This window comes from Somniosus microcephalus, chromosome 34 (assembly GCF_052327205.1).
Source record: "Somniosus microcephalus isolate GS21.2 chromosome 34, FLI_Smic_1.0, whole genome shotgun sequence".
Lineage (NCBI taxonomy): Eukaryota > Metazoa > Chordata > Chondrichthyes > Squaliformes > Somniosidae > Somniosus > Somniosus microcephalus.
Genome location: NC_141020.1, coordinates 17,745,215 through 17,758,389, shown reverse-complemented (window position 1 = coordinate 17,758,389; position 13,175 = coordinate 17,745,215). Strand labels below are relative to the sequence as shown.

The window sequence follows — 13,175 nt, the reverse complement described above, 5'->3', positions numbered from 1 at the left end:
CACGGTACAATACCCGCTTCCGAGGATTGAAGATATTTTTGCTTCGTTGGCTGGAGGGAAGCACTTCACGAAGATAGACCTGGCTCAGGCATATTTACAGATGGAAGTTGAGGAAGAGTCACGCCAATACCTCACCATCAACACTCACAGAGGCTTGTACCGCTATAATAGACTGGTCTTTGGGGTAGCTTCGGCGCCAGCAATTTGGCAGAGGGCCATGGAACAGGTGTTACAAGGAATTCCAAGCACGCAGTGCTACTTAGATGATATCCTAATCACGGGAAAAGATGAGGAAGAACACCTCACGAATTTGAAACTGGTACTCACCAGGTTGAAGGAGTATGGCCTTCGGGTTAATCGCAAGAAGTGTGAGTTCTTCCAAAAACGGATCTCATACTGCGGTCATGTCATTGACCGAGAGGGACTACATAAGTCACCTGAAAAGATAGAAGCGGTCGTGAAGGCCCCCGCTCCAGGAAACGTGTCACAGTTAAGATCATTCTTAGGGTTGATTAATTACTATCACAAGTTTCTGCCAAACTTATCCACGGTGCTGCATCCGCTGAATGAGCTGTTGCGAAAAGAAACACCATGGAGGTGGAGTGAAGAATGCAAAAAGGCTTTTCGCAGAAGCAAGGAATTGATTACCTCTGAAGAAGTGTTGGCTCACTTCAACCCAGCATTACCCCTTCGGCTGGCTTGTGATGCTTCCCCGTACGGAATTGGGGCAGTACTTTCGCACAGGCTACCAAATGGCTCGGAAAGGCCAGTGGCATTTGCGTCCCGATCATTGACACCCGCGGAGCGAAATTACGCCCAGATAGACAGGGAGGCCCTCAGTCTTGTGTGGGGCGTGAAGAAATTCAACCATTATCTGCAATGTAAGAGGTTCACATTGCTGACAGACCACCAGCCGTTGGTGTCCATATTCAACCCAAACAAGGCCGTTTCCACCATGACAGCACAAAGGTTACAAAGATGGTCAGTTTTACTTGGGGCACACCAATATGACATTGAGTACAAAAGGTCCAAACAGCATGGAAATGCTGATGGGTTATCACGCTTGCCATTGTCGATGGTAGAAGAAGCGAGTACAGTGGACCCAGTAGAGTTGTTCCACTCATCCATAGTGGAGTGTCTGCCGATAACAAACTCAATGATCGAGAACGAGACAAGGAATGACCCGACTCTTTCACGAGTCTATGATTTAACGGTGGAGGGATGGCCAGCACAGAGCGAACCAACACTGCAAGCATTCTCACAGAGGAAAGAACAACTGTCAGTGTGTCGAGGAACCCTGATGTGTGGGTCTAGAGTGGTGATTCCGCCCAAACTCCAAAAGAAAGTACTCAAGGAGCTGCACGAAGGACATCTGGGTGGAGTAAAGATGAAGAATCTAGCAAGAGCGTTTGTGTGGTGGCCAGGCATCGATGGGGACATAGAGGAAATCACGAAGAATTGCCTAGGATGTCAGAGGGTTCAGAACGCGCCACCACAGGCTCCTCTGCGTCCATGGGAGTGGCCCTCATCTCCCTGGCAAAGAGTACACATCGACTTTGCTGGTCCATTTATGGACTCGATGTTCCTAATAGCGGTAGATGCCCACTCCAAGTGGCCGGAAGTAATTAAGATGACCACCACCACGACGGAAAAAACCATCACAGTGTTAAGAACTATGTTTGCTCGGAATGGCCTGCCAGAACAGATCTGTTCTGATAATGGACCGCAATTTGTGTCCGAGGAATTTAAGAAATTCTTAAAGAGCAATGGGGTTAAGCATTACACGTCAGCCCCATACCATCCCGCCTCCAATGGATTGGCTGAAAGGTTTGTCCAGACCTTCAAGAAGGCCGTAAAGGCCATGAGTAATGAAGACATAAGTCTACAGCATAAGGTGGATAGCTTTTTGTTGGCATACCGAAATGCAACACATGCGGTCACAAATCAAACTCCCGCAATGATGTTTTGTAATAGACGCCTAAGATGCCGGCTGGATTTGCTCAAACCAAACGTCAGAAGGGACGTAGAGAATCGGCAATTCCAGGGCATGAATGAAAGGGCCACTAGATCTTTCCAGATCGGTCAACAAGCTTTGGCCCGGGACTACCGTACTGAGAAATGGCAGCCTGGAACTATTGGAAAAAGGCTAGGGCCGTTGATGTACACCGTGGACATTGGGGACAATATAATAAGGCGCCATGTTGACCAGATCATAGGGTCCGCCACAAATGGGCCACCGACTTCACCACCTTACCCGGGTAATGTTGAGATTGAGATACCCAGAACACCTACGTCCGATCTGGTAGTTCTGGAATCAGCGGAACCTGACACTTTCCTTCGAGCCGATTCGACTTTGCCAGAAACACCTACTAGCTCGCCTGGAATGACGACACCACTGCGGCGTTATCCGGACAGAATCCGGAAACCTCCAGAAAGACTGAATCTATGAACTGTCTTACATAAATCTGTATATATGTGATAATGTATGTCCACTATGGACTCAGTATGTTGAAAACTAAAAAGGGAGGATTGTAGTGTATGTACCCGTCTACCTTTAAGGAAATTATTGTATGTAACCGTTCACCTTTAAGGGAACTACTTTAAGTGTGGCACTACTTGTTTGGCTTCTGTATACGGTAATACCGACAGTGACCACACCAGTATATAAGGGTTGTGACAGGAGTACTAGGGCAGATTCGCCCTGACCTTCAAATAGTAAAGACCTGTTTGTTTGTTACTCCTGAAGTCTGTGTCGTTATTAACCGTACAACCCACAGACTTTACACCTTCCCCCTCCCTTCACCCCCTCACCCTACCCCCACCCTCTTCCCCCTCCCCAACCCCTCCCCCTACACCTACCCTCTTCCCCCTCCCCCACCCTCCTTACCTTCCCCCTCACTCTACACCCACCCTCTTCCCCCTCCCTCACCCATCCCCCTCACCCTACACCCACCCTCTTCCCCCTCCCCCAAACCCCTCCCCCTACACCCACCCTCTTCCCCCTCCCTCACCCATCCCCCTCCCCCTACACCTACCCTCTTCCCCCTCCCCCACCTTCCCCTTACCTTCCCCCTCACTCTACACCCACCCTCTTCCCCCTCCCCCCAACCCCTCCCCCTACACCCACCCTCTTCCCCCTCCCTCACCCATCCCCCTCCCCCTACACCCACCCTCTTCCCCCTCCCCCAACCCCTCCCCCTACACCCACCCTCTTCCCCCTCCCCCCAAACCCCTCCCCCTACACCCACCCTCTTCCCCCTCTCCCACCTCCCCCTTCCCCCTCCCCCTTCTCTCCTACCCCCTCCCCCATTTGCTATCAGCCACTGACCCTCAGGGTTCCGGCCTCCCACCTTCCCTCCGGTGCAGCAGCCTGGGTGGGTTGTCATGGTAACCCAGAGGCGGTGAGTTCAAACTGCTGAAGAAAATGTGGGAGTTGCAGCTGTCTGTTGCTGAGGCCGCCGTGCGGTGAATGTTGGAATCCAGAGCCTTTGGCACATTCTTACGGCGTGTCCAGCTCCTGCCGTCACTGTCTGTCTGTTTAATCTCGGTCAGTGTTATCAAGCACCGCTGAGTGCGGAGTGCAGACCTCAGGGCATCACCTGCTCCTGTGTGACGTTTAAGGGAAAACTGGATAAGGAACAGAATGTTTATGCTGATGGGGTGAGATGAAGTAGGGCAGGAGGAGGCTCGTGTGGAGCATAAACACCGGCATAGACCTGCTGGGCCGAATGCCCTGTTTCTGTGCTGTAAATTCTATTTAATTCTACGGTTAACACCTTTACTTTACGAGCTGGCATAAAATACAGGGGGTGGAGGGGAAACCCCGCATGGATTCTCAGGCGCTGTAACGTCAAGGATGTCTTGCTGCAGTTGTACAGGGCCTTGGTGAGACCACACCTTGAGGATTGTGTGCAGTTTTGGTCGCCTTATCTGAGGAAGGATGTTCTTGCCATGGAGGGAGTGCAGTGAAGATTCACCAGACTGATACCTGGGATGGCAGGAATGACGTATGAGGAGAGATTGAGTCGATTGGGCTTATACTCGCTGGAGTTTAGAAGAATGAGAGGGGATCTCATTGAAACTTATAAAATTCAAACAGGACTAGACAGACTAGATGCAGGAAGGATGTTCCCGGTGGCGGGGGAGTCCAGAATAAGGATAAGGGGTAAGCCATTTAGGACAGAGATGAGGAGGAATTTCTTCATCCAGAGAGTGGTGAACCTATGGAATTCTCTACCACAGAAGGCAGTTGAGGCCAACTTATTAAATATATTCAAGAAGGAGTTAGATATATTTCTTAAGGCTAAAGGGATCAAGGGATATGGGGAGAAAGCAGGGACAGGGTACTGAATTTGGATGATCAGCCATGATCTCATTAAATGGCGGAGCAGGCTCGAGGGGCCGAATGGCCTACTCCTGCTCCTATCTTCTATGTTTCTATGTCAACAGAGGGGGCCGCAGAAACTCCAGAAAATCGCTGAAGTGGCGGCAGAGGAGTGGGAGAATACACACTGAAATTTGCTCCTCCTCTAACAACACAAAGTAGGATCATGTCGCTCTCTCTGTCCTCTCACCCCTCCCCTCCCCCCCCACAGGAATCGCCAGCAGCAACGGGCACCGCTCGCATCAGCTTCGCAGCTTCGCCATCACGGCCCTGAGAAACTTCGGGAAGGGGACCAAGACGCTGGAGGATTTCATCCGGCAAGAGGCGGAGTGCCTGGTGGAGGTCTTCAGAAGGACCGACGGTTAGTAGCTCCTCTCAGAGCCGCGCGGCAGACTGAGCACTGAGCACCAAGTACACTCGACGGTCAAGCCACAACCTGCGGCGTCGAGGCCGGCAGTGTGGCCGACGTAGGGTGGGAGGAGGCTCGTGTGGAGCATAATAAGCATAGACCAGGTGGGCCGAGTGACCTGCGCCAAGAGTCAGCTGTGGCTCAGTGGGTAGCACTCTCACCTCTGGAGTCAGAAGGTTGTGGGTTCAAGTCCCACTCCAGAGACTTGAGTGCATAATCTAGGCTGACACTCCCAGTACAGTATTGAGGGAGTGCCGCACTGTCAGAGCTGCTGTCTTTCAGATAAGATGTTAAGCCAAGGCCCCCTCTGCCCTCTCAGGTGGACATAAAGGATCCACTGGCACTATTTTGAAAGAGAGCAGGGGGTTCTCCTCGGTTTCCTGGCCAATATTTATCCCTCAATCAACATCACTGTGCGCAAATTGGCTGGTGCGTTTCCTACACTTCAAAATTACTTCATTGGCTGCAAAGTGCTTGAGGTCGTGAAAGGCGCTATAGAAATACAAGTCTTTCGTTCAGCCCCCCGCCCCCCAGATTCTCTCCCTGACTCTGTTTTGTGGGGTACGGCTTCCCTCAACATGGCCAGCCTTTATGCGCGTGGAATGAGTGTGGGCCGGATTTTCCAACACCGAGGGCTTAGCCGCCGCGGCCGATTTCGCTCTCACCCAGGGACCTCGGGCTCGGCAACAAAAGGTCACTGCGCAGCAATAGCGGGGGGGGGCGGGAGGGCCACTAAGCACCAGCCCGGTACCGTCACTCAGACAGAGGTTAGAAGGATAGTCAGAACTTGCATTTCTATAGCGCCTTTCACAACCTCAGGATGTCCCAAAGCGTTTTACAGCCAATGAAGTAGCTTTTGAAATGCAGACACTGTTGTAATGGCAACTGCACCGCCATAGACCGCAAGGCTCTACAGATGGTGGTAAAAGCTGCACAACATACTATAGGAATTAAACTACCTGCTGTGCAGGATATCTACCCCGAGAGGTGCCGGGGGAAGGCCCTGAGAATCATCAAAGACGCGAGCCACCCCAGCCACAACCTCTTCACCCTGCTCCCGTCCGGTAAGAGATACCGAAGCATACGGTCTCGTACCAGCAGGTTTCGAAACAGCTTCTACCCCCAGGCCATAAGACTCATGAACGAATAATTTATTAATATTTATTACTGTTGTTTTATTTATTATTACTGTATTTCTATTAGTATTTTTATCATTGCTATGCCATATTTATTCCAATGTTGGGAGGACTCGTAAAAATCAACATTTCATTGTGCAGTACACACGTCTGCTGCATATATGACAAATAAAATTGAATTGAATTGAATTAATGTGGGAAACGGGGCAGCCAATGTGCACACAGCAAGATCCCACAAACAGCAATGTGATGAGGACCAGGTCATCTGATTTTAGTGATGTTGGTTGAGGGATAAATATCGGTCAGGGCACCGGGGAGAACTCTTCAAAATAGTGGCCGTGGGATCTTTTACGTCCACCTGAGAGAGCAGAAGGGACCTTGGTTTATCATCTCATCCGAAAGACGGCACCTCCGACAGTGCAGCGCTCCCTCAGTACTGCACTGGAGTGTCAGCCTAGATTGTTGTGCTCAAGTTTCAATGGAGTGGGACTTGAAGCCCACAACCTGCGGAGTCAGAGGCACGTGTGCTACGCACTGAGCCAGTGGCTGACACTATCGTACAAACTCGGGACTACCCCCATTGTGCTTGGGGTGCCTTGGATGTGATATAAATATCCGTTATTCTAATTTCTTTTCCTATAAGCCAAGGGCTGCAGCAGCTCATTTGTTTGTTTTTTGCCGATTTCCCTCACACTGCCACTCAAAGGACTGAACCTTTGACAAATACCGGGCCGTGTTGATCTAGACTCTGCCTGGAATCGCTGTCAATTAAGGAAGGGCTGAATACACAAGGTGTGTTGAGAAAGAAGCCTGACACCAGGTTTACAAGAGTCTGGCCTCATTTCTAAGTATTGTGAATCACTCCTTAAAAACCGCCTCAGCTTGGATTGTGACGATTACCCTCCATTCAAGCAGTTAGAGTCATAGAAAGATTACGGCACAGAAGATGGCCATTCGGCCCATCTTGTCCGTGCCGGTCGGAAAAGAGCTACCCAGCCGAATCCCACTTACAGCTCTTGGTCCGTAGCCCTGTAGGTTATGGCTCTTCAAGTGCATATCCAAGTACTTTTTAAATGTGATGAGGGTTTCTGCCTCTACCACCCTTTCAGGCAGTGAGTTCCAGACCCCCACCACCCTCTGGGTCAAATTTTTGTTCCTCGTCAACCCTCTAATCCTTCCACCAATTACTTTAAACCTATGCCTGCTGGTTCTTGACCGCTCTGCTAAGGGAAATACAGGAAACTTTGTGCTATCCGGCACCGACGGGACCGAGCTGCTGCCATTCCCTCAAAACTGCCGGACACTCCAGAGTTAATGTTGAAAGATACGGAGATTCTTATCTCCGTATCTGACAACAAACACTGTTGCTTAGCAACAGCTTCTAAAGAGTCGGGTGCAGCTGCAAGCGTCTGTAGCTAAAGCTGTTGCTATAGCTACAGACCTTGCAGTGCTTGACTGGGAAAAAAAAGCAAAGAAAAGAATAAAAAATGGCTCCTGATTTTTGCCGGTGGCTCCAGCTTGCCGGATGGTTCGCCTCCGGATAACTCAAAGTTTCCTGTAGGTCCTTCCTATCCACTCTATGAAGGCCCCTCATAATTTTATACACCTCAATAAGGTCTCCCCTCAGCCTCCTCTGTTCCAAGGAAAACAACCCCAGCCTGTCCAATCTTTCCTCATAGCTAAGATTCTCTACTCCCGGCAACCTTGTAAATCTCCTCTGCACCCTTTCTAGTGCAATCACATCTTTCCTGTAATGTGGTGACCAGAACTGTACGCAGTACTCTAGCTGCGGCCTAACCAGTGTTGTATACAGTTCTAGCATAACTTCCCTGCTCTTATATTCTATGCCTCGGCTAATAAAGGAAAGCATTCCGAATGTCTTTTTAACCACTTTATCGACCTGTCCTGCTACCTTTAAGGACCTGTGGACATACACTCCAAGGTTCCTCTGTTCCTCCACACCTCTCAGTAACCTCACATTAATTGTGAGTTCCCTTGCCTTGTTGCCCCTCCCCAAATACATTACTTCATCAGGCACGCTTACTCTGAAATCTCTTGCTTTAAAGGCTTTATCATGAATCTCCAACGCACTTTTAGGAGATTACTGCTAGAAATATTCAAAATTATTACGTTAGAAATATCATGAGAAGCAAACCCTACTCCTCTAGCACTTTCTCCTCCTTTTGAGCATCGCACCTTATTCCACCCTCTCACCTCTCAGTTAAAATTCTCATTCTCTACCGCCCACCCAAGTACCATAAAAATTTTATTACCGAGATACCTTCACTGCTTTCCTCCCTCAGCCTCTGCACCGAACGACTTCTCATCCTCGGTGATTTCAACCTCCATCTCAAATCATCATGCTCTCTCTCCTCTGAGTTCACTACCCTCCTATCCTCCCTTAGTCTCTCCCTCCATGTAAACTCCCCAACCCATATTCACGGCCACCCCCTCGACCTCACCATCTCTCGTGGCCTCGCTACTTCCATCGTGTCAATCACAGATAAGGCCATCTCTGACCATTTCCTCGTATCGCTCTCCACCCACAGCCCCCTTCCCCCCGCCCCCAACCCTACTTCCTTCAGTGTCCGCCCCTGGAAAAAACTCTCCCCCAACTCTCTTACAACTGCACTTATGAAATCCTAACAGTCCAGCCTTTGGCCCTCCATTCACCATGACATTTCTGCAGCTACCAATCTGCTCAACCACACCCTCACCACCATCTTTTGATGTCCTAGTCCCGATTAAAACAATTACTCTCTCTCACCCTGGCTGTTCCTCCTGGTACGGCCCTCATTCTTGCTCCCTTAAGTCCAAGGAACGCAGACTTGAATGGATATGGCGGACAACTGGTTTAGCCATTCACTGCCAGATCTGGCTGGACCACGTAAAGCATTATCGGGTCCTGCTCTCGTCTGCCTAAACTTATCACTATTCCAGAATCATTCTGGAATACAAAGATAAACCCCGGCTTCTATTCTCTACTGCTAACCATCTTTTTAAACCCCTCTCCCCTTTCTCCTCCACCCTCACCTCCGACAACAAGTGCGAGGAGATCATGGACTTCTTTGTCTCTAAGATTGAGACAATCCGATCAGCTGCCTCTGCCACTTCCCTTCCTTCCCCTAGCCCACCGGGCCAAACTTTCTCTAAGGTTCCCCCCTGACCTAGCCCTGAACTCACATCTTCCTCCAGTTTCTCTCCGATCTCCCCTCATGACCTCTCCGAGCTCATCTTGTCCATGAGACCCACTTCCTGCTCCCTCAACCCTATTCCCACTGAACTGCTGACCACCCAACTTTCTTTTCTGGCTCCCATGTTAGCTGATATTATTACCGGTTCTCTCTCCTCAGGTACTGTCCCCCTCTCCCTCAAATCTGCCCTCATCACCCCTCTCCTCTAAAAACAACCCTTGACCCCTCCGTCCTTGCAAACTACCGCCCCATCTCCAACCTCCATTTCCTCTCCAAAGTCCTTGAACGTGTGGTCGCCTCCCAAATCCGTGCCCACCTTTCCCGCAATTCCATGTTTGAATCCCTCCAATCAGGTTTCCGCCCTTGCCACAGTACCAAAATGGCTCTCCTTTGTGACTGTGACAAATGTAAACTATCCCTCCTTGCCCTTCTTGACTTGTCTGCAGCCTTTGACACAGTTGACCACTCCATCCTTCTCCAACGCCTCTCCACCGTTGTCCAGCTGGGTGGGACTGCACTCGCCTGGTTCCATTCTTATCTATCTAATCGTAGCCAGAGAATCACCTGCAAGGCTTCTCTTCCTGCTCCCACCTCGTCACCTCTGGTGTCCCCCAAGGATCTATCCTTGGCCCCCTCCTATTTCTCATCTACATGTTGCCCCCTGGCGACATCATCCGAAAACACAGCGTCGGTTTCCACATGTACACCGACGACACCCAGCTCTACCTCACTACCACTACTTCTCTCGACCCCTCCACGGTCTCTAAATTGTCAGACTGCTTGTCCGAGGATGAGCAGAAATTTTCTCCAATTAAATATTGGGAAGACCGAAGCCATTGTTTTCGGTCCCCACCGCAAACTCCGTTCCCTAGCCACTGACTCCATCCCTCTCCTTAACATCTGTCTGAGGCTGAACCACACTGTTTGCAACCTTGGTGTCATATTTAACCCTGAAATGAGCTTCCGACCACATATCTGCAGCATAACTAAGACCGCCTATTTCCTCCTCCGTAACATCGCCCATCTCCGCCCTCGCCTCAGCTCATCCGCTGCTGAAACCCTCATCCATGCCTTTGTTACCTCTAGACTTGACTATTCCAACGCACTCCTGGCTGGCCTCCCACATTCCGCCCTACGCAAACTGGAGGTCATCCAAAACTCGGCTGCCCGTGTCCTAACTCGCACCAAGTCCTGTTCACCCGTCAACCCTGTGCTCGCTGACCTACATTGGCTCCCGGTTAAGCAACACTTTGATTTCAAAATTCAAATCCTTGTTTTCAAATCCCTCCACGGCCTCGCCCCTCCCTATCTCCACAAGATATCTGCGCTCCTCTAATTCTGCCCTCTTGAGCATCCCTTATTATAATCGCTCAACCATTGGCAGCCGTGCCTTCTGTTGCCTGGGTCCTAAGCTCTGGAATTCCCTCCCTAAACCTCTTCACCTCTCTCTCCTCCTTTAAGACGCTCCTTAAAACCTACCTCTTTGACCAAGCTTTTGGTCACCTGCCCTAATATCTCCTTATGTGGCTCGGTGTCAAATTTTTTGTCTTAAAATACTCCTGTGCAGCACCTTGGGATGTTTCACTACGTTGTTGTTGTCAGATCAGAGGTTATCCTAACTCTTTGGTGTTAAGTGTAAAGTGGGCGATATCATAGTATTTTACAGCACAGAAGGAGGCCATTCGGCCCATCGTGTCTGTGCCAGCCGACAAAGAGCCTATCGGATCTCTTAGTCAATGGGAGGGAAACTCAGGCGGGGTGAACATCGACCAGCTGTGGTCTGTTTTACACTATCGGCCAATCCGTTACCGCCTATTTGACCCTATCGACCCCCAAGGTAACTGCGGTGAAATAAGCCTTACCCCTCTCCGCTGCCCCCGCTCATGACGCTCTCCGATGTTCTCTGCTAATCAAGTCACACTCTTCTGTTCCTTACTGTCTCACCAGAGTCGCCCTTTGACCCCACCTTTCAGCTCACCTGTGCCACAGCTAACATAATGTGCGCCGTTGTCTTTGGGAGCCGCTTCGATTACAGGGACACGAAGCTGCTCACTCTGCTGAGCATGATCACAGAAAACATGCAAGTCATTAGCAGCCCCTGGGGGCAGGTAGGTCGGACTGTTTCCTCTGCCTCTGTTTGTTTCTCAACACTACGTGAATTTCTTTTTGTTTTCTTACCTACCTTTGAACTCATGGCTCCCCAGTCCGAGGATGACCCATTGTTCCAGTCATAGGAGGAAAAATTCAGTTGTGTGTGCGCCTCCCATTAACGCCTTAAGAGGGCGCTAATGGGGCGAAAAGCAACTTGCGTCCGGGCGCGACGATGTTTGCGCCGCTCGCGAAATTAATTAGACATTTTGCGGCGGCGCTAAACACTACCGCCACGATCTCCTGCGCCGGCAGATTGTGACGTCAGTCGAGTGCGCAACGCCCCGTTAGTGCCCCGGACCGGATATTGAGTGGCGCCCCCTGCCTTACCGCCTGCCGCTAGCAACGACAGGTTGAGGGGAGCGTTATGCTGTCAGAAAGGGACTGGGGGAGCGCTATTTAAAGGCGACCGCTTCCTGCCTTTTTTTGTCGGTGACATTTTTGCACCGCCCAGTCTGAGAGAGAGAGAGAGAGACTTCTGGAGAGATTCAACGCTGTGTGAAGGAGTTTTGAGTACTGAGCAGCACTTTGCAGGTTTATTTTGATTTGCCCTTCCTTGCTTCGCCAGCGCTCTGAGGTAGCGCCTCGCTCCTCGGCCTTGCGCCTTAAGACAGGTGTGAAGCGCCTGATTTAGCGCTCCAATCACCCCCAGGGGCGATAAAAGCCAAGTTTGCTGTCGGAGGCGGTAATTAGCGCCAGGCGCTAAACTTTGCGCACGGCCGATAATGGCGCCCCAAACGGGGCGATACTGAATTTTTCCCCCCTAGAGTCATAACGGCACAGAAGGAGGCCATTTGGCCCATGGAGCCCGTGCCGGCTCTCTGTAGAGCAATCCAGTCAGTCCCATTCCCCCGCTCTATCCCCGTAGCCCCGCAAGTTTATTTCCCTCAAGTGCCTATCCAGTCTCCCCTTGAAAACATTGAGTGTCTCCGCTTCCACCACTTCCGTCGGCAGCGAGTTCCAGGTCCTCACCACTCGCTGCGTAAAAAAGTTTTTCCTCACATCCCCCCTGTATCTCTTGCCCAAAACCTTAAATCTGTGTCCCCTAGTCCTTGTACCATCAACTAGTGGGAACAGCCTTTCCCCGTCTAGCCTATCCAAACCCGTCATAATCTTGTACACCTCTATCAAATCACCCCTCAACCTCCTTTGCTCTAGTGAAAACAAATCCAGCTTCTCCAACCTGTCCTTGTAGCTAAGATCCCCCATCCCCGGAACCATTCTGGTAAATCTCCTCTGCACCCTCTCAAGGGTCTTCACATCCTTCCTAAAGTGTGGTGACCAGAACTGGATGCAATACTCCAGTTGTGGCCTAACCAGCGCTTTATAAAGGTTCAGCATAACTTCTCTACTTTTGTACTCAATACCTCTATTTATGAAGCCCAAGATCCCACATGCTTTGTTAACCACTCTCTCAATATGTCCTTCAGGGACCTATGCACATTAACTCCCAGGTCCCTCTGTCCCTGCACACTCTTTAAAACTGTACCATTAAGTGTATATTGCCTCACCTCGTGTGTCCCCCCCCCCCCCCCCCACTCACCAGAACTCACCCACATTTTCAGGACACATAACTAATCTTGTTTCTTAATTCACTGGTACACTTGACATCAGATTGAATTAATGAAGGGTCGATGGGAGCTCCGAGCTTGGAACATGGAAACCTGAGACTAAGCTCAGCCCCCCGCACACAATCTTCTTCACCCTCAGTAATGGCCAGAAGGATGAACGCAATATCTTTCATCATAAAAACTTTCATAAACTTTACAAAAACATTCTGTGACTAAATTCTCGACATCTGTTCTGTGTGAGAGTTCTCTGTACATTCTGTACGAGAGTTCGCTATGTTTTGTGTGAGAGTTCGCAATATGTTCTGTGTGAGAGTTTGCTATATGTTCTGTGTG

General features: G+C 50.3%; 1 protein-coding gene across 4 annotated transcripts in view; it reads left to right on the top strand.

Annotated features, from left to right (window-relative positions):
- The window catches only part of LOC147096839 (cytochrome P450 2F3-like), an 87,408-nt gene that overhangs the window by 50,481 nt on the left and 23,752 nt on the right, over window positions 1-13,175 (top strand). For all 4 annotated transcript variants that reach the window (XR_015074558.1, XR_015074557.1, XM_085973516.1 and 1 more), the window contains exons 3-4: window positions 4,596-4,745; window positions 11,071-11,231. Coding sequence is in view for 2 of the 4 variants with exons in the window: in XM_085973516.1 (XP_085829642.1) it covers window positions 4,596-4,745; window positions 11,071-11,231 (311 nt within the window). In the remaining 2 variants the exon portion in view is untranslated. The remainder of the gene's footprint in view (window positions 1-4,595; window positions 4,746-11,070; window positions 11,232-13,175) is intronic.